The sequence below is a fragment of the Euwallacea fornicatus genome, chromosome 2, assembly GCF_040115645.1.
Source record: "Euwallacea fornicatus isolate EFF26 chromosome 2, ASM4011564v1, whole genome shotgun sequence".
NCBI lineage: Eukaryota > Metazoa > Arthropoda > Insecta > Coleoptera > Curculionidae > Euwallacea > Euwallacea fornicatus.
Genome location: NC_089542.1, coordinates 5,172,966 through 5,189,170, shown reverse-complemented (window position 1 = coordinate 5,189,170; position 16,205 = coordinate 5,172,966). Strand labels below are relative to the sequence as shown.

The following is a 16,205-nucleotide window of genomic DNA, read 5'->3' as shown; positions in this document are numbered from 1 at the left end:
CTTTGAAATATAGGGATAGTTGGTGGTTTAAGAAAGAAAAAGAAAAACCAATAACAAAAATCACTGTAATTCATATAAAACAGTCACATTCAGCCTGTAATAAAGCACACAAACCTCATATAGATCCTCACTTTCCATCTCAACTTAATTTTGAAACAAATGCCAGCTCAAGATCTCTCTCTAAATTTAAACCAAATCTACGAGTCCCGGCCTAGACCACCCCTGCCTAGGTCTCCTCTCTCTGAACTCTCTCGGCCTCTGCTCAAAATCTCTCCTGGGGCGCCTCGACTCGTCGAACTGCCTGAAGTCCCTTTCCGAAGTCATTAGGCGAGGATTTTGAATTTCTGCTAAGAGCTGTTCTTCCAAAGGCTACAGTAAAAAAAGCCTTAAAATGCATCAGAGTTTTAACACAAAAAGTTAATACTTTGTCCAACAGGTGTTGTTGCTGCCGAAGTGCTTGCTCGAGCCGGTTGAATTCCAATGTCAGTTCAGGATCATCCCTGCATTGTACAGCTTTCTTCACTCTTTCGATGACGTCGTAGTTAAAAGTTTGAAGTACAGTGTCATCTGTTAAAGTTAGTGCCAATCAGTCAACGTCATTTCCGAATGTCTCTTATTAAACCTTTGTTAGGTACATCTTCGTTCAAAACCGATTTTAAGATAGGAATGACTTCCTCGACCCTACCGATTTCAGCCAAAGCAGCTAGTTTCAAGTTACGTACAGTGGTATAATTCTGATTGCGGGCAGAAGCTAAAACTTCTAGGGCAATGTCAGGCTTGCCCTGGTTAAAGGCCAGCCCTGCCAAGAACGTAGTCGCTCTGCGCATGGGCACATGTCCAACTTCAGATAGTTTAGACCAGAATGTGAGAGCATAGTTCAAAGATTCTGCATTGTTCTGTAGGAGATTTCTTGAACTTCAAACATTTGTTAAACATCTCTAAAACTTACCAATTTGTAACAAGCAGCTAGAGCTAAAACTACAACATTCTTTGGGTACTTTTGTCCTTCCAATTGCTTCTCAGCAATCAACTCCACAACTTCAAGCATAGCCTTATAGTGCTCATTTTCAAATAACATATCAAGCATGATTTGGAAGCTTATTTGTTGGTCAAACACTGAAGAAAATTCTTCAGATTTAAAACACTGAAACAGTATTTCTACAAGTCAAAGCCTAATGTTAAAATGTATGGTAAAAATTAACCTCTAAAGCTAAGTCAACCTTGTTATGTAAGTAGAACATTCGCATAACTACGGGTCCAAAAATATAGTTTCCAAACCTCAGGGATTTGTTTTGTTGGTTGTATCTAAGGAATTACTATTTATAATTTTCCTGAGTTAGGAGTCATAATCACCTTTTGAGCATGTTTATTGCCAGCTCAATATCTTTATCATTTTCTGCTAAATGCACCATGTTCTTCAGATCTTCTGTAAAAATTATGTTTTTGGTTTCATCTTTTGAATACTCAACCATTTTCTCCCGAAACTTGTCTGATATATTGCTCATTTGTACTTTGACACGCTCTCTCTGCTGCTCAAACCTGTCCAACCCTAGTGCTGAACGAGAATACAAATACCTCGTATCTGAAATTAAGTGGGATTCAGAGACTTTCCTAATGACCATGATGTGGTAGTGCAATTTTTAAAAAGGGAATTAGGTAATGACAATTGAAACGGACCTTGCACGTATATGGAAGCGAGTCCTATGTTGTGGGCCCTCAAAAACAGGTTGCAAGTGAGTGGTTTTCTAAGAACTATTTTCAAGGTGTTAGCCATTTCGTTCTTGTACTATTTTTGCTCTGAATGGGACAAAATGCGATTCTTTCGCGAAGAAATGCCGTTTTGTAGGATGGCAAAAGTAGGGTTAAAACCGGTGCGTTTGACATTGAAATAAGGTGTTTTTGAAAATTGAAAAATTTGGTTAGAAATAGAGTATATAATGATCTAACCTCACTTAACTTCGAATTAGTATTTTCTACAGTAATAATACAATATATTTTACATTTATAACTTCGTAAATATAGATAATATCTGTCAAAATGTTCTGAGTTTGTCACCGGTCATTGATTGTTATTTTTCCTATCGTTTCTTACTATTGTTTATTTACAATTGAGAACGAGTGATTTATTGCTATCAATTCCTAAACTTTAGAGGTGTTTTTTAAAAAGATTTTTAAGTTCTTTAAAGTATTTGAGCACGTTTCAAGTATATATTATAAAGGAACTGTAGTGAGGTCATAGATTCGAGGATTTCTCAAATGCTCCCTATAACGTGCAAAAAATCTGATGTCTCAATAAACACAAACTTTCCCTTGTCCTCTTCAGCACCCGCCATTACTGACTTCTCCCCTGATCTTTTATGTTCCCCTATTACATCGAATCCCAAGGGAAAACGTTTGTGCAAAACACTGGTATGCAGTAATCCTAATTCAAGTGAGATTTTAATGGAAACAAGCATAGATTTAACAACTGAAGACTGCGACAGAAATGAGTCGCCCCAGAAAATGTCGCCCTTGATGAGAAAGTTCATATTAGTTCCTTTAAAATTGGCTGTGCCCTATCTTCTAGGAAGAAGAGAACTAAAAAATTCCAGTAGTCTCAAGCATGCAATTGAGATTGATTTGACTGTAGACTTAAATGAAGAGCCAAACTCTAAAGTGAATAATGAAAAAATAGATCTATCTAGTCAAAGTTTACATGAGTGTACTTTATCTGAAATATGTTTGCCACCTAAAACCCATAGTAAAAGGCATGATTTAGAAACTGATTTTTCAATTGAAGGAGAAGATTTCAAGGATGAACCAGAACTTGTGTCAGTTTATGACATATCAAAATTGGCTCAAGATTCCATGGAAACAGTCATTGTCAAATATCAAGAGATTCGCGATAAAGAAATTCCTCTAGGAAGTACCAATACACAATTAAAATCAACTTCAATTCATTCAGAACTATTAGCAAAAGATGAGACATTTGAAAGACCTCATGTTGTAGAGGATGAATTGAACAAGGACATTTCAGAAGACACACAAAATGAATGTGATGATAGCTTAGACTTGGAAATCAAAATTGAATACCCAGAGCCTCTAGAAGAAATGCTTAATTGTACTACTGGACCTGACTTGAGTGAGTATTATATGGAAATTGATTTTTCTTTTGAAAAACAGGAGAATAAACTGCAATCTGTGACTCCTGTTTTTTTGTCTAAAGTTTTCACTGTTTTAATGAAATTTTAGGAGACAAAGGGGTGGCTTCAGAGGGCCAAAACATAGAGCTTAGCATATCTAACACATTATTTGAAACTGAGATATTTGGAATATCTCAAAATGATACTAATAGTCCAGACAAAATTACCCCAGGAAATACACAAACGGACTGTGAGAAGCTTGCAGACATGGAAATCAAGATTGAAGACTCAGAAGCACCATGTTTTGCATCACCTAAAAATGACTCAAGTGAGGATGATTTAGTGGTTGATTTGTCATTAGATAGAGAAGATTTGGAAAGTAAACTTTTAGTGGGTGAAATATCAGGATTATCTCAAAATTCAGATATTGCAGTGGTGGACCCATCACAAAGAAACAATCTCTGTGATAGTGAGGTACAAGAGACTAAAAAAACTCTTTTTGGCAGTTCAGAAACAGAACTAAACTTATTGCCTACATCAACTAATATGAAGACATTTAAGGCAACTGAAATGGGGCCTAGCTCTAATATATATGTTTCAAATAAAGAGGGTCCAGAGCCAGACTTTGAAATAAAAATTGAGTACCCAGAACTTCTAAAAGATCCTCAGAACTATGAGTTACAATACTCCCAAATTACTGACCACAGAAATGCAAAATTTCAGTGTGAAACTTGCCCTTATGAGACTGATGAATCTGTCCACTTTGAGGTACACAAAAAGACACACAGATACAGTTATAATTGTCCTCAGTGTCTATACAAAACATGCAAGAAGGCCAAATTGCAACATCACATATATTGCAAGCATACACCCATGGAGGATAAACTTATCTATTGTGGAGACTGTGAGTTTACTTGCTTAACAAGAGTGGGAATGGCAGATCACAGACGCAAGGTAATTTTTTTTTATTTTTCTAAGGATTTATGAGCAGTAAAATTTTTGTAGATGCACAAAAGACTGCCCAGGCCCCCCAACAAATGCTTCTTGGAACGTAAGCCTAAGCTTTCTTCTCATCCATGTGGGGTATGTGCACGATCATTCCAAACTGCTAAAGGGGCATTAGACCATCAGGCTACACACATTTATAGCAAAATTGAGAGTGGGGCTTTAAAGTGTTTGACATGTGATTTTGTTAGTGCAAGGACTGACATGATCAATCATTACTTTGATGTGCATAAGGTAAGGAAATTTGCAGCTAAATAAAAGTTCTCTTGACATTCTGAGTTTTCAGAAAGGAGAAAAGAAGCATCGATGTGAAAAGTGCTATTATGGCACCAATTTTAAAAGTTATCTAACCAAACATTTCAAGTCTCATGCTCATCTGGAAAACGTGAGAAAGGCCCAAGTTGTTCAGATTTAAGGAATTTACAGTAATTTCAGAGTAAATGAAGTAGATAGTCGTGAATATTCTATTAAATTATTTCTGTCGGTAGTAATTAAGTAAGAGGGAATTTAAAATGTCGTTTATTGTGTTTACCCTCAGGACTACTTGTGTTACGTCATTACACAAAACATTGTGTTTGAGATGATAAATATAATGTTTGCCATTGACAGCTGAAAGTGAGGTTGTAAAATCTTTGTAGATTTTCAAAATTTTTCTAAACCAATATCTTAAAAACATTCTACATCCCATAAATTAGCCCTAATCCATCCAAACTATTTTTATTGATCAAAACTGTGCAACCATCGCTCTTTATGCAAAACACCCGGAGTGAGGTTATGTCAACGGAAACATTTTGCCGGTGTCCCCCATTTCGTTTCAAACCGTAAGATCGTTTCATCAATTCCTGTATAAAAAGCTTTTCAATTGCTTAAAAAAATACTTTATTAATTCAAACTGTAAATAACTAAATCGAAAAAAAGGGTGCCCTTTATAAAAATCGCAATGGATGCCTTGGAGATGGAGTGTGAAGTGTGTGGTGGCAGCGAATTTCATAAAGAGTCGGGACACTTTTACTGCAATGAGTGCCAGACGCAGTCTCAGAAGATGCAGGAGCACGTGTTTGAGCGTGAGGAAGTGAATATAAAATCAACTAGAAAAATTCAAGTAAGTTTCTGTTAAGTAATATTTTATCCTGTTAATTATGAAACCTCGCACCTCTCAGGAGCAAAAAAAGGACAAATCAGATGAGCTGCTCACAAGCTGGGAGTGTTACAATTACATCATTAAAGGCCTTACTGAAGAACTTTTATCCTTGGGAGCCAAGCCCGAACTTAAAACAGTGGTAAAACTGCTTTGGATGAAATACCTGCACAAATGTGAAGTGTTTAGTGTGAATAGCAATTGCCCCCCAAAACTGAATGTCTTAGGTACTTGGTTGTTTGACATTTAAGAACTTCTAAACATTTTTGCTTCGCAGGCCCCAGGAGAGATGTTGATATATTGTGGAGTATTAAAAAACGCACCCGTAAGCGCATTAGGCTTTCTTCTGAGTCAAGTTGGACTCTAAAGCATGAGAGATCAATGAAGAGACGGGCGTTAATTTTGAGCCAGTATGACAGCCTTTCTGAGTCTCAAAGCATAACTCAAGTAAGTTTAGTTGATTTTCTTTTTGGGATTATTTGGTAAGGGTTTTTTCGCTAGGAAAGTTTAGCTAACTCAACTCTAACCAGTTTAAAATCCGACCGTGGAGTCTCTTCAGCCTCCTCGAAAAACAGAAACCGAATTACTTATAACAAGTAAGTTTTTGTTTGTAATCAAGGTTATATTAGGACGAAAGTATTGCAGATACAGCTCACGAGAGCTTTGCAACATCATGCCCAAAGGACATGTGGTGCAGCATAGGGAAGACCTTGAAAGGGACTTGTCTTGCCATAAAATAACAGCCCGCAGTTTTAAGTCGAGCTTTCGCGAGGGTCCGGCTAACCTAACTTTGTTCACTATTTACGTAATTTTATATATTTCCTTATTAATTTCGGGAGATTCTATTCAGTTGGGGGACCTACTGCGTTTCATCCGTGAAGGCCACGTCAGTTTCGCCTGTTTCCGACACTTTTTTCCTATAGAAATATCTGAGAAATCTCTAATTTTGCCTCAGAGACACGAAAAGATGTTTTCGCATACTCGGTTCCGGCAGGGCTGCGCCTCGTTGATAAAATTTCTAGGAATAGCTTCTTACATAACTCCTCCAGATCTCAATGCTCTGTGCACGAGATATTGCCTAGAGCTCAACCTTCCTTCCTCAATTAATCAATATGCTCAAAGACTGATCTCACTAACAGCACCCCAGATGCCCATAAAGGAAAAGGCGAAAGTTTTGCCCAATTACGAGGGCCGTGCTATGAGTTTTATAATCTTTATCCTAAAGCTTTTGTTTGCGTTTGATGGAAGAACAGAAAAGAAGTTCTCTGAGTATGCACAGCTCTTGAATGATGACAAGAATCCAATGTTTGATGTTGTAAAGTGGCTACAGTTCATCGAATATCGCAGGGTTGTTCTTCAGAAGTGCCATTTACCCACAGCCCTAAGATATGGTAGAGAGGTGGATAGTGATCTGTTCTTGAGTTATCTGACTAATCAAAAGATACAGTTTAAAGGCTCAAATCGAACAATTCAAAATGAGGTGAAAGATTATTTACAAGTATTTGAAAAACTTCTGGAGGATGGCGTTGAAGACGCTTCTCCAATTTTTGAGCCTTCTCCAACTCCATTCAGACACCACACTCACATTTTATCCGAACAATGTGAGGAACTGTCGGCAAATAAAGAAATTCTTTTGAAGAGCTTTGAGGAGAACTCTCTCGAGTTTCTGTTCAATCCCGCCAAATATCTGAATTCCTTGGGTTGTCTTCATGTGAAAAATGGTGGTGCCAACGATGACATAATCACTCATGAGTTTTTGCACCTATACAAAGTTGGAAGGGGCGCCTATAATGTGGGCAAAAAAGTGGTTCCAGTGAAAATTTGCAGCGACTCTCAAGGAGATAAATGTGTTGGAGAATATTTGGATTCTCTAAATAACCCTTCACTGAAAACCACCAACATCAAAGTGCTTTTAGAGAATTGGAAGGAAGTTCACACAAAAGCCTTCAAGCACAATTATGAAGTTTTATATGGAGACCAGTTGAAGCCTTTGAAAAAGGGGCCAAGCTACCCACAACATTATCACCCATTTGAGCGCTATTGGATGAACGTGGCTTTAAACCCTAAGACATATTACTTCTCTAAAAGAGATATGGAGGTTTTAAACAGAAGTATGCCTCCTTATTTTAGGATGGTACTAGCAGAGGCGTCCCGAGTAGTTGAGCAGGAGGAGAATTTTTTTTATGGGGAGTTTCTTGCCACTGAAATATTTCTTACTTCTTTTGAGGGTTACAATGCTGGTAAGGTTAAGGGCAAATCAAAAGGGGTGATCGAATTGCGGGCATTACTTAAAATTATAAGAGATCAGTGGTGAGGGCATGTAAATAAAATAAAATCTGAATTTTAAACTTGTTTTATTGGATTTGGAAGTTTACAAGAAAATACAAATTTAGTACTCTTGATGACGATTCTTTCAGATATTCCCAGGTTATTAAATTATTTTGAAATGTCAAAAACGGAAGGTTATTAAGCCTTTGTTTTGACAAATGCCGAACCAAAATGGCTACAATGTGACATTATATTTCCAAAAATTGCCGGTTTATTTTGAGTAGAACTTCTCGGATTTAATAGTTGATTCAAGTTTTTGAGTCTTGTAAACCTCGAATTGACGTTACACGCGACGGCCGCTCTGGCGAATTCCCAACAATGGCTGCATTTGAAGGTATTTTAACCCAAATTTTCTGCTTAAAAAAATTAATCAACTCTGTTCATTAATTTTCTGGGCTAAATTACTCTTTCTCTGTGATGCTACGAAGAATTTGGAATCGTCCCTGAAATCTCGAAAGCTATAGATGAGCTGGAATGGACGTAAGTCTTCCCAGTATCAATGCACCCACTTTGTAACACCCAAAAACAGCCTCCCTACAGATATTCAGGCCGAGGGCATTCCTTTGGTACTTGGAGGAGGGGATGTGTTAATGGCAGCTGAAACTGGCTCTGGGAAAACCGCAGCCTTTTGCCTACCAATAATCCAAATTGTTTGGGAAACATTAAAGGACATAAAAAGTAAAAAAAGTGGCAAAACAACTGCCGTGGTTTGTAAGTTTTATAATTTTAATCTAAGATGTTTTACTAATTGTAATACTAAATAAGCTCCTGGATGGAGTATGTCAACATATGACAGGGGCAGTGCCTTAGCAGTAGCACCTGACGGTTTAAGGGTGCAGAGCAGGGAGTTTAAAGAATGGCATGGGAATAGGTGTACTCAAGGGGTCATTGGTGGTAAATGGGGATTTGAGGCAACAGTCACTGATGAGGGTCTATGCAGAGTGGGCTGGTCCACATTAGGAGCTTCGTTAGATCTAGGGACTGATAAATTTGGGTGGGGATATGGGGGTACTGGCAAAAAGAGTCACAATCGGCAGTTTGATAATTATGGAGAAGCCTTTGGAAAAAATGATGTTATTACATGTCTTTTGGATTTGGATAAAGGGGAAGTGAAATTTGCAAAAAATGGGGTTGATTTAGGGGTAGCATTTGCAGGAATAAACGTCCAAGGACCTCTATTTCCTGCAGTAGTTTTAAAGGTAATTATTTGTAGCATAGGAATACTGGAAATGAAATCTTAACATAGGTGAATTATAGAATGCAGAAATGGCTTTCAACTTTGGAATTAAACCCTTCAAATATGTACTACCAGATAAGTTCCTGCCACTTGTTTCAACTCCTAATGACAAGATTGCTACGAACACCAATGGGGACTACACTAGTGAGGATAGTATGGACAATTGTATGTGAAATTTTGCTTATAATTTAAATTGTAATGATAATGAAAATTTTTAGTTGCCAACAATGCACCACAGGCTATAATAATAGAACCCTCTCGGGAACTTGCAGAACAAACCAGCACCCAAATAAAGCTCTTCAAAAAATACCTTGAAAACCCCCCTATAAGAGAACTCCTTGTAATTGGAGGTGTAAATGTAAAAGAGCAAATATCAATACTGCAAAATCAGGGGGTGGATCTGATAGTGGGGACTCCAGGGAGGCTTGAAGATCTCATACAGGGAGGCTATCTATCTCTCTCCAATTGTCGATTCTTTGTACTGGACGAAGCAGATGCACTTTTAAAACAGGGCTACACTGATTTAATTGAGCGCCTTCACAAACAAATGCCCAAATTTACCTTTGATGGAAAAAGACTGCAAATGATTGTTTGTAGTGCTACTTTGCATGCTTTTGAGGTGAAGAAAATGGCTGAAAAGCTCATGTATTTCCCTATGTGGGTAGATCTAAAAGGAGAAGACGCAGTCCCGGAGACCGTGCACCATGTGGTGGTGCAGGTAGACCCCCAAAAAGACCGCAGTTGGCAGAATTTAAAACGGCATATATCGACCGATGGTGTGCATCAGCAAGACAATATGAGGCCCAGTAATAATAACGCAGAATCGTTGAGCGAAGCTGTTAAGCTGTTGAAAGGAGAGTATGTGATTCGGGCAATTGAGACGCATAATATGGACAGGGCCATTTTGTTTTGCCGTACCAAATTGGACTGTGACAATTTGGAAAAATTTATGAAACAAATTGATAACAAGAAGTTCTCATGTGTGTGTCTGCATGGGGATCGGAAACCCGTTGAGCGGAAAGCCAATTTGGAGCTGTTTAAAAGGAACGAAGTAAGTTGGTTCCCTTGTAAACACGCCCACTCCAAAAACCACGTGCAATTAATCATAGCCGTCACTTTTAATTATCAACTATTTCTTCAAGGTGAAATATCTTATATGTACTGATGTGGCCGCCAGAGGGCTGGACATAAGCGGCCTACCCTTCATCATCAATGTCACTCTCCCTGACGAAAAATCAAATTACGTGCATCGTATTGGTCGCGTTGGTAGGGCTGAACGCATGGGACTGGCCATCAGCTTAGTCAGCACCGTCCCTGAGAAAGTGTGGTATCACGGTGAATGGTGCAAAACTCGTGGCCGGAATTGCTGGAACACTAATTTGACCGACGATAAAGGGTGCTGTATGTGGTACAATGAACCTCAGGTAAAATGAGCATCTTTTTTTTTGTCTGCTATTTCGTTTTTTTTTTTTCAATGGTGACATTCGATCATAACAGTACCTGGCGGATATTGAAGAACATCTGAACGTCACCATTCAGCAAATTGAGCCGGATATGAAGGTGCCCCTTGACGAGTTCGACGGTAAGGTCATATATGGTCAAAAAAGGCAACAATTAGAATCCGGTTATCACGATCATACCCCCGAGATGGCACCAATAGTCAAAGAATTATCGAGACTCGAGAGCAAGGCCCAGATTTTATATTTGAAAGGCCATCTTGCCAAAATGGCACATATTGTCTGAATTTTCCATTTTCTTCTATTTGAATGAAATTCCTTTGTTTTATCCGTAGAAAATAATCTATTTATATAAAACTGAGATAACTGTCACATTAGTTCTTTTTTAAAGCGAAATAAACGTCATGAATGCTGACGTTGAGGATAACACGTTGATAGATGTCGCTACATTTTTGGTCGGTCAAAATTAGTTTGCTGGCGCTTAGCTGCCAGAGGGCCCGCTGTGCCGCGGTACTGGATACCATTTTAAATCCGTCCAGCGCGCAGCACGACACTAGCATTGTGTAAACGTCAACAAAGCTGGTTTCCTCCACTCCGGTCCTTTCAATCTGAAAACTTCCTTTAATTAATTTGGTTGCGAGACTGACATCGATTGTTCGTACTTCTGCTACAATTGCCTGCAAGAGAAGTTTTTGTAAGCGGGAACTGCGCCTAATTGTTGTGACCTGCGGCTGAGTAATCATGGCAGTCAAGGCTTCATTGATGTGCATTATGTTAACTAGCTGGCCTTTGTTCTCGGCTTCTGCGATTTCAGCGGCGCGTCGACAGATATCGAGGGCGCGTCTGGCGTCACCGGAAACAGACGCCACTTTCCTATTGGACGAACAAGATTAGATGTCATAATAAATAGACTCACTCCAACGTGAACCCACTCGCTCTGGAGTGCTGTAGTTATTGTTTGAATGTGTTAATTTTATTAAGAACTCTATGAACATTTTGTTTACTCTATTGTACCTCGCAACCAACTGAATTGCATCAGAGTTGAAACTGTCTGTGCCTATTAATCTCTTGGCGACAATCTCCATAAGCTGCTTATGAGTGTATGCCTGAAACGTTAGCCTCGTTAAACCCAAGCGACTGGTCACTCGACTCATCAACAATCTGAAATTTTCGTGTAAAACTCTTCTTAAAACAAAAAAATGATCTTAAAACCTCTCAGGCAAATCCATTGTATTGGCAATAGTAATCACAACTAGTTGGTCTTTGGATTTTGAGGGCCAATCTAAGAGGTTGTAGACTACATCTTGTCGTTTTGTGCATAAAATATCCAGCTAAAACTACCATTCAATTTGACCAAAAAACTTATGACAATTACTTGCCTCATCAATTAACATGACCACAGGTTCTAATTTCTTTTTTCTTGTAAATCTGTCTTCCAACAGCCCCTGAGCCTGCTCCCAAGGGACTGTTTTGCCAGTTAATTGTTTCCAAATCTTAAAACAAATACTTTTATACACTACTATACGTGGAAATTGATACTCACCTCAACATAAGCTTGCCGAGGTTCAGTTAACCTCATCCCATTGAGGCTCACATAACTAAACTTCTCAACTTTCCTGTCATTCACAAGACAATCAATCACTGAAGTCACAGTGGCAGTTTTTCCAGTGCCAGGAACTCCAGAAATGTACATGCACCCTCCACAGCAATCCTCCAATTTCCCCCTTAAGAAATTATATATGTCTAAGTATTCTTTTTCTCGACAAGGCAGAGAAGCAGGGATGTATGAGACATGTAATTGTGATTGGGCCTTCATTAATGGTGTTTTATACTTTGGTATTGAACTAGAGCGCCGATGCATTTGAGGGGTGATTGTGCCCTCTCTCAACATTTTTAGTCGCCCTTTTGAATTAGGGGTAGATAGCGAGGATTTGCGCCCTTTGGGGGTGGATGGAGCATAGTTGCTGCCATCAGTTGAGCAGCTTCGTGACCTCAAAACTCTAAAGACTTTATAAAATATTTTAAAAAGTACTTGGAAATAAACTTACCTTTTCTTTGAAGTCATCACATCTTGCTCACTTCTTTTCAGAGCTTCTACCACCTCTATTGCCTCCTCTTCAGAGTCATACAAACTAAATTAACATTACCCTCAAAATTACCAACTTAATAATGGAAACTTACTCAAAATTGTCAATGTTATGCCGACTCCTCAAAACTGATCTGCGAAATGACTCATTCAAACCCTTCCTCACCGATTTTCTCCCGCTCTTTGGGGTCACATTTTCGTCCAGCTTTGTAGGGCTTTGCCTTTTTCGAGTGCTCTTGTTGGGAGTTTTAACTGGAGTGGTAAGTCTCACTGACTTCAACATAGAAGCGCACATATCTTCCATTTGGGCATCTAAATCAACTGCTTCAGGCTTTACATGTGAGTTTATTTAGTTAAGATTAGTCGAACTTACGTCGAGGTTTCGGTGTTCTTAAACTCCGCCTCACTTTAGTCGGACTGATCACTGAAGACACAGTTGAAGACCTTCTTTTACGTGGACTCGAATCCATCATAGAGACCTCAGGGCACTGGGGCACAGTTTCTACGCGATTCAGCACCACCACTGGGAGCTTTGGGTTATTGGACGACAATTTCAGCCTTACTATTAGGCGATTACTGTCCTCTTCCTCACTGCTGACTATGGAATAGTTGAGGATGTTGTCTTGTTCGATTGGGACGTCTATAGTCATTTCTTTAATGAGTTTTTGTTATATGCACGCAAAAAGTACTTTGTAAGATTAAACTCGATTGGTTTGAGTGTTTATTTATGAAGATTTAAGGCAAAAACTATCTGTAAATATTCTTTAACAGAGGCACAAGAGCATGGTTGTCAAACTATTGGCGGGAAATAGAGAAGTGTCAGCTTTAAACTACAAGTTCCAGATGTATTCAATTACTTAGGGCTATTAATCTTCGATTTGGCAACAACGATTGAGGTGCAGAATGCGATTCGATTTCTTTCTATAACAATTAGAATTTGGAGCAAGTCAAACGTCATTGTGAATAGCAAAATAAAGATATAGTATCTGAGTAAGATGTACTCCTACAACAAGAACAATAATTAGTTCAGTGTCTGATTATTAGTTTACTGTTAACTTTAACTATTGGCCAATTTTCGTATAAACATTGAAATGGCATGTTGACCAGATTCTTTATTTTCATTGGAATTAGCTTCATATTAAATTAACAGCCCATTCATAGTTTAGATTATTAAGAGTTAAGTTGGATAAGATTATTAAGTTAAGATTGTTTATAAGAAATAAAAAAATCAGTTGTATTTTAATTAAGAAGACTAAATAAAATCGTGGCTCTTATTAATAACACCATTCACAACATAGCCATATTAAAACGTTCGTGACTAGAGCAAACTTTTGCCATATTCTTCATTTAATTTTGACATTTTCAAATTTACAAAATGGCGCCCTCTCAGGATCATCTCAACATAAACAAACAAGTTCAATGTAAGAAATTTTCAATTTTCAATCGGAAAAAAAACCGTAAAAACTCGATTATAATGCAGCCGTAGCACCCTAAAATGCACCCGTAATTTTGACAAAGTCCAATAATGAAGACTGAGCATCTACCAGAGGGTCCTCAAGCCGTCAGTAGCGGTGACCCCATTTGGACAAGCAACGTCGAATTACTCGCCTCAGAAGTAAGTCTCTACGTCTAGTCCTTCAGGCTTCTTTAGTTCTGTCCCCAGGAGTGCCTGCCCATAATTGGCAGCTGTCAAGCCAGCTCGATACTGCAAAATTTGGACTCTTCCCATAATGAGGCAAATGCTGTTAACTTGCAGAATATGTACCTTATTATACTGCATGGGAGTGACTATAAGCTACCTCTAGAGGGCCCTTTGAATCTACATAACAATAGCTATATAGTACTCAAGGATTCTGCAGCAATTGAGCCAGGTTCTGAGTTTAACAAACCTCCTCTGGTGGATGGTATGTTTTGGTCTTTGTATGTTTGTGTGAGAGAATCGTAACCTGAGTTTAGAGTCATTTTTGTAATTATTATTTGTTAGGCAAAACCTTGGAAGATTCAAAAAACCTAAAGCCAAATGATTTGAATCTTAACATTGTGGAAACTAGTAACTCAAGCCATACATCGAGTGTGTCTCCAAAACACTATGACAAAGAGTCATTCGAAGATATGCTTTATTTTGTGTGTAATTTATGTCCTTTTTTGTGCACTAAAGAGATCAAAATAACTGAGCATTTGGAAAGTGTGCACAAAAACAAGACATCAAGTAAACTGGTGCAATTAAAGTGCCCAGCTTGTGCCAATATTTTCTATCATAGAGCCTCTTTAAAGAGTCATTTAATGCATGATCATTGTGTGGCAAGCAATGACTTGAATTTGATTGTGCAGGTAGGTACTAATCAAGCAATGAAAATATGAAATGGTATGTTTACAAATTATAGGCAGTAATTTTCTATTCAAATAAAGAGAACAAAAAAGAGGATTTAGGAAAAAAAAGTAAGGTGGATTTTGAAGGACATAAGCCAATAGAGACAGTTCAAAAGGTTCCACAAAAAGTGCCTCTACCTCAGGTGGCCATCACTCCAAATAACAGCGAGAAGCTGATTACAAATTTAATGAAAAAAAGTGATCCTATAGTAAAGTATATAAACTCTCAAAAATGTCCTTATGGAACCTGCAAAGTCTTCCTAGGGGATCCTAAAAAAATGGATTTTCATGTTCAAAGCCATTTTGAGGAGGGCTTCAAGTGTATAGAGTGCCAGGAAAAGTTCCTTCTCTGGAAGCCTCTAACATCCCACTTGTGGCTCATACACAAAATTGATATGGAGCTCTTTGCTTGTGATAAATGTGACTATAAAACTAACAGTCTTTCAAAACTAAATACTGTTCACAAGCTCATACACTCAACAGTTAAAGCATACCAATGTGACACTTGTCAGAAAGGTTTCAAGAACCAGAAACAACTGCGAAACCATAAAAGAATTCATCGGGAGATAACTGACAAAGCAGTGGAGAAATGCGAACTTTGCTCCAAGACTTTTTCAGAAAAACGGAGGTTGAAGTACCATATGGATTCAGTGCATAAAAAGCTGAAGCCATATTTGTGCAACTTTTGTGGCTATAAAGGTTCTTGCAGGGCCTCTTTGAAGATGCACATTCGCAGCCACACAGGCAAGCGTCTATTTTTAATCATCTTAAATGTAATTTAAGAACGAAATTGTAGGAGAAAAACCATTTTCTTGCGACCAGTGCCAGTACTCAACTACTGATCATAACTCACTGAGAAGGCATAAGCTACGCCACACGGGGCAGAAACCTTATAAATGCTCCTACTGCCCTTATGCCTGCATTCAAAGCAGTACTTACAAGGTACTATTGAAAGAAATTTAATTGGAATGTTTTTTTTTTATTAATAAGGGTTTTAGGCTCACCTGAAGACAAAGCACCCGGGAATGGAAAAGGGACTCATGTTCACATGTTTCATGTGCACCTTTCGGACAGTCAACAGAGAGATGTACAACTCCCATTTAGTCACTGTACATAAGCAAAAGCCTCCAGCTGCCAGTGCTAGCTAGAGAGGTTTTTTTTGAAAAAGGAAAAATTGATAATTATGTTATAATCTTTGTGGAACATAATTTTTAGCATTTTGTATATTGTTTTAAGGATAAGAGGTATTTGTAGTATTTTTATTAAAGTATTTTTGTTGATACTGAGGGCTTGAAAATGTATTTAAGTTTTGATGGACGCACTTTGACAACTGAACCATCTAATTGTGCTAAGTCAAAGCGGAGAAAATTGTAGAGTAGTGAACATAACAACTATTTTATTTTGTATTTCTGTACAAACGATGGCACGGCTCAAAGATAAAAATACTTACACATCTCAATAAT

General features: G+C 38.1%; 6 protein-coding genes across 10 annotated transcripts; 4 read left to right on the top strand and 2 right to left on the bottom strand.

Annotated features, from left to right (window-relative positions):
• Positions 1-51: 51 nt before the first annotated feature.
• LOC136347467 (pentatricopeptide repeat-containing protein 2, mitochondrial-like) lies at positions 52-1,888 on the bottom strand. The gene is made up of 7 exons (XM_066297491.1): positions 1,678-1,888; positions 1,354-1,582; positions 1,203-1,305; positions 950-1,144; positions 623-896; positions 425-567; positions 52-369 (listed from the first exon to the last, which is right to left on the bottom strand). The coding sequence occupies exons 1-7, from the start codon at positions 1,772-1,774 to the stop codon at positions 187-189; spliced, it is 1,224 nt and encodes a 407-aa protein (XP_066153588.1). The 5' UTR covers positions 1,775-1,888; the 3' UTR covers positions 52-186.
• Positions 1,889-1,933: 45 nt separating this feature from the next.
• Positions 1,934-4,741, top strand: LOC136347285 (zinc finger Y-chromosomal protein 2-like). 2 transcript variants are annotated; one of them, XM_066297172.1, is made up of 5 exons: positions 1,934-3,120; positions 3,231-3,449; positions 3,513-4,075; positions 4,127-4,360; positions 4,413-4,741. In XM_066297172.1, exons 1-5 carry the CDS (start codon positions 2,256-2,258, stop codon positions 4,539-4,541), a joined length of 2,010 nt encoding a protein of 669 aa, XP_066153269.1. In that variant the 5' UTR covers positions 1,934-2,255; the 3' UTR covers positions 4,542-4,741. The 2 variants fall into 2 exon arrangements, with proteins under 2 accessions (XP_066153269.1, XP_066153261.1); XM_066297164.1 differs by having other exon boundaries at positions 1,935-3,120; positions 3,231-4,075.
• Positions 4,742-4,884: 143 nt separating this feature from the next.
• On the top strand, positions 4,885-7,612 carry TAF1B (TATA box-binding protein-associated factor RNA polymerase I subunit B). Its single transcript, XM_066297137.1, has 5 exons — positions 4,885-5,228; positions 5,287-5,491; positions 5,542-5,711; positions 5,766-5,860; positions 5,910-7,612. Exons 1-5 carry the CDS (start codon positions 5,067-5,069, stop codon positions 7,576-7,578), a joined length of 2,301 nt encoding a protein of 766 aa, XP_066153234.1. The 5' UTR covers positions 4,885-5,066; the 3' UTR covers positions 7,579-7,612.
• A 115-nt stretch (positions 7,613-7,727) lies between these two features.
• Positions 7,728-10,658, top strand: Ddx1 (ATP-dependent RNA helicase Ddx1). The gene is made up of 8 exons (XM_066297150.1): positions 7,728-7,926; positions 8,021-8,072; positions 8,122-8,303; positions 8,358-8,791; positions 8,850-8,994; positions 9,048-9,880; positions 9,972-10,253; positions 10,327-10,658. Exons 1-8 carry the CDS (start codon positions 7,911-7,913, stop codon positions 10,570-10,572), a joined length of 2,190 nt encoding a protein of 729 aa, XP_066153247.1. The 5' UTR covers positions 7,728-7,910; the 3' UTR covers positions 10,573-10,658.
• Positions 10,659-10,660: 2 nt separating this feature from the next.
• Orc1 (origin recognition complex subunit 1) lies at positions 10,661-13,228 on the bottom strand. Of its 2 annotated transcripts, none has more exons than XM_066297192.1 (9): positions 12,746-13,228; positions 12,468-12,684; positions 12,335-12,418; positions 11,830-12,286; positions 11,666-11,779; positions 11,499-11,617; positions 11,301-11,447; positions 10,949-11,159; positions 10,661-10,894 (listed from the first exon to the last, which is right to left on the bottom strand). In XM_066297192.1, exons 1-9 carry the CDS (start codon positions 13,020-13,022, stop codon positions 10,661-10,663), a joined length of 1,860 nt encoding a protein of 619 aa, XP_066153289.1. In that variant the 5' UTR covers positions 13,023-13,228. The 2 variants fall into 2 exon arrangements, with proteins under 2 accessions (XP_066153289.1, XP_066153284.1); XM_066297187.1 differs by having other exon boundaries at positions 12,468-12,693; positions 12,746-13,225.
• Positions 13,229-13,726: 498 nt separating this feature from the next.
• Positions 13,727-16,024, top strand: LOC136347321 (zinc finger protein 98-like). Of its 3 annotated transcripts, XM_066297222.1 has the most exons (7): positions 13,727-13,793; positions 13,853-13,987; positions 14,036-14,276; positions 14,357-14,703; positions 14,757-15,486; positions 15,539-15,684; positions 15,741-16,024. In XM_066297222.1, the coding sequence occupies exons 2-7, from the start codon at positions 13,898-13,900 to the stop codon at positions 15,888-15,890; spliced, it is 1,704 nt and encodes a 567-aa protein (XP_066153319.1). In that variant the 5' UTR covers positions 13,727-13,793; positions 13,853-13,897; the 3' UTR covers positions 15,891-16,024. The 3 variants fall into 3 exon arrangements, with proteins under 3 accessions (XP_066153319.1, XP_066153314.1, XP_066153327.1); XM_066297217.1 differs by having other exon boundaries at positions 13,739-13,987; XM_066297230.1 differs by lacking the exons at positions 13,727-13,793; positions 13,853-13,987 and having other exon boundaries at positions 14,143-14,292.
• The last annotated feature ends 181 nt before the right edge of the window (positions 16,025-16,205 follow it).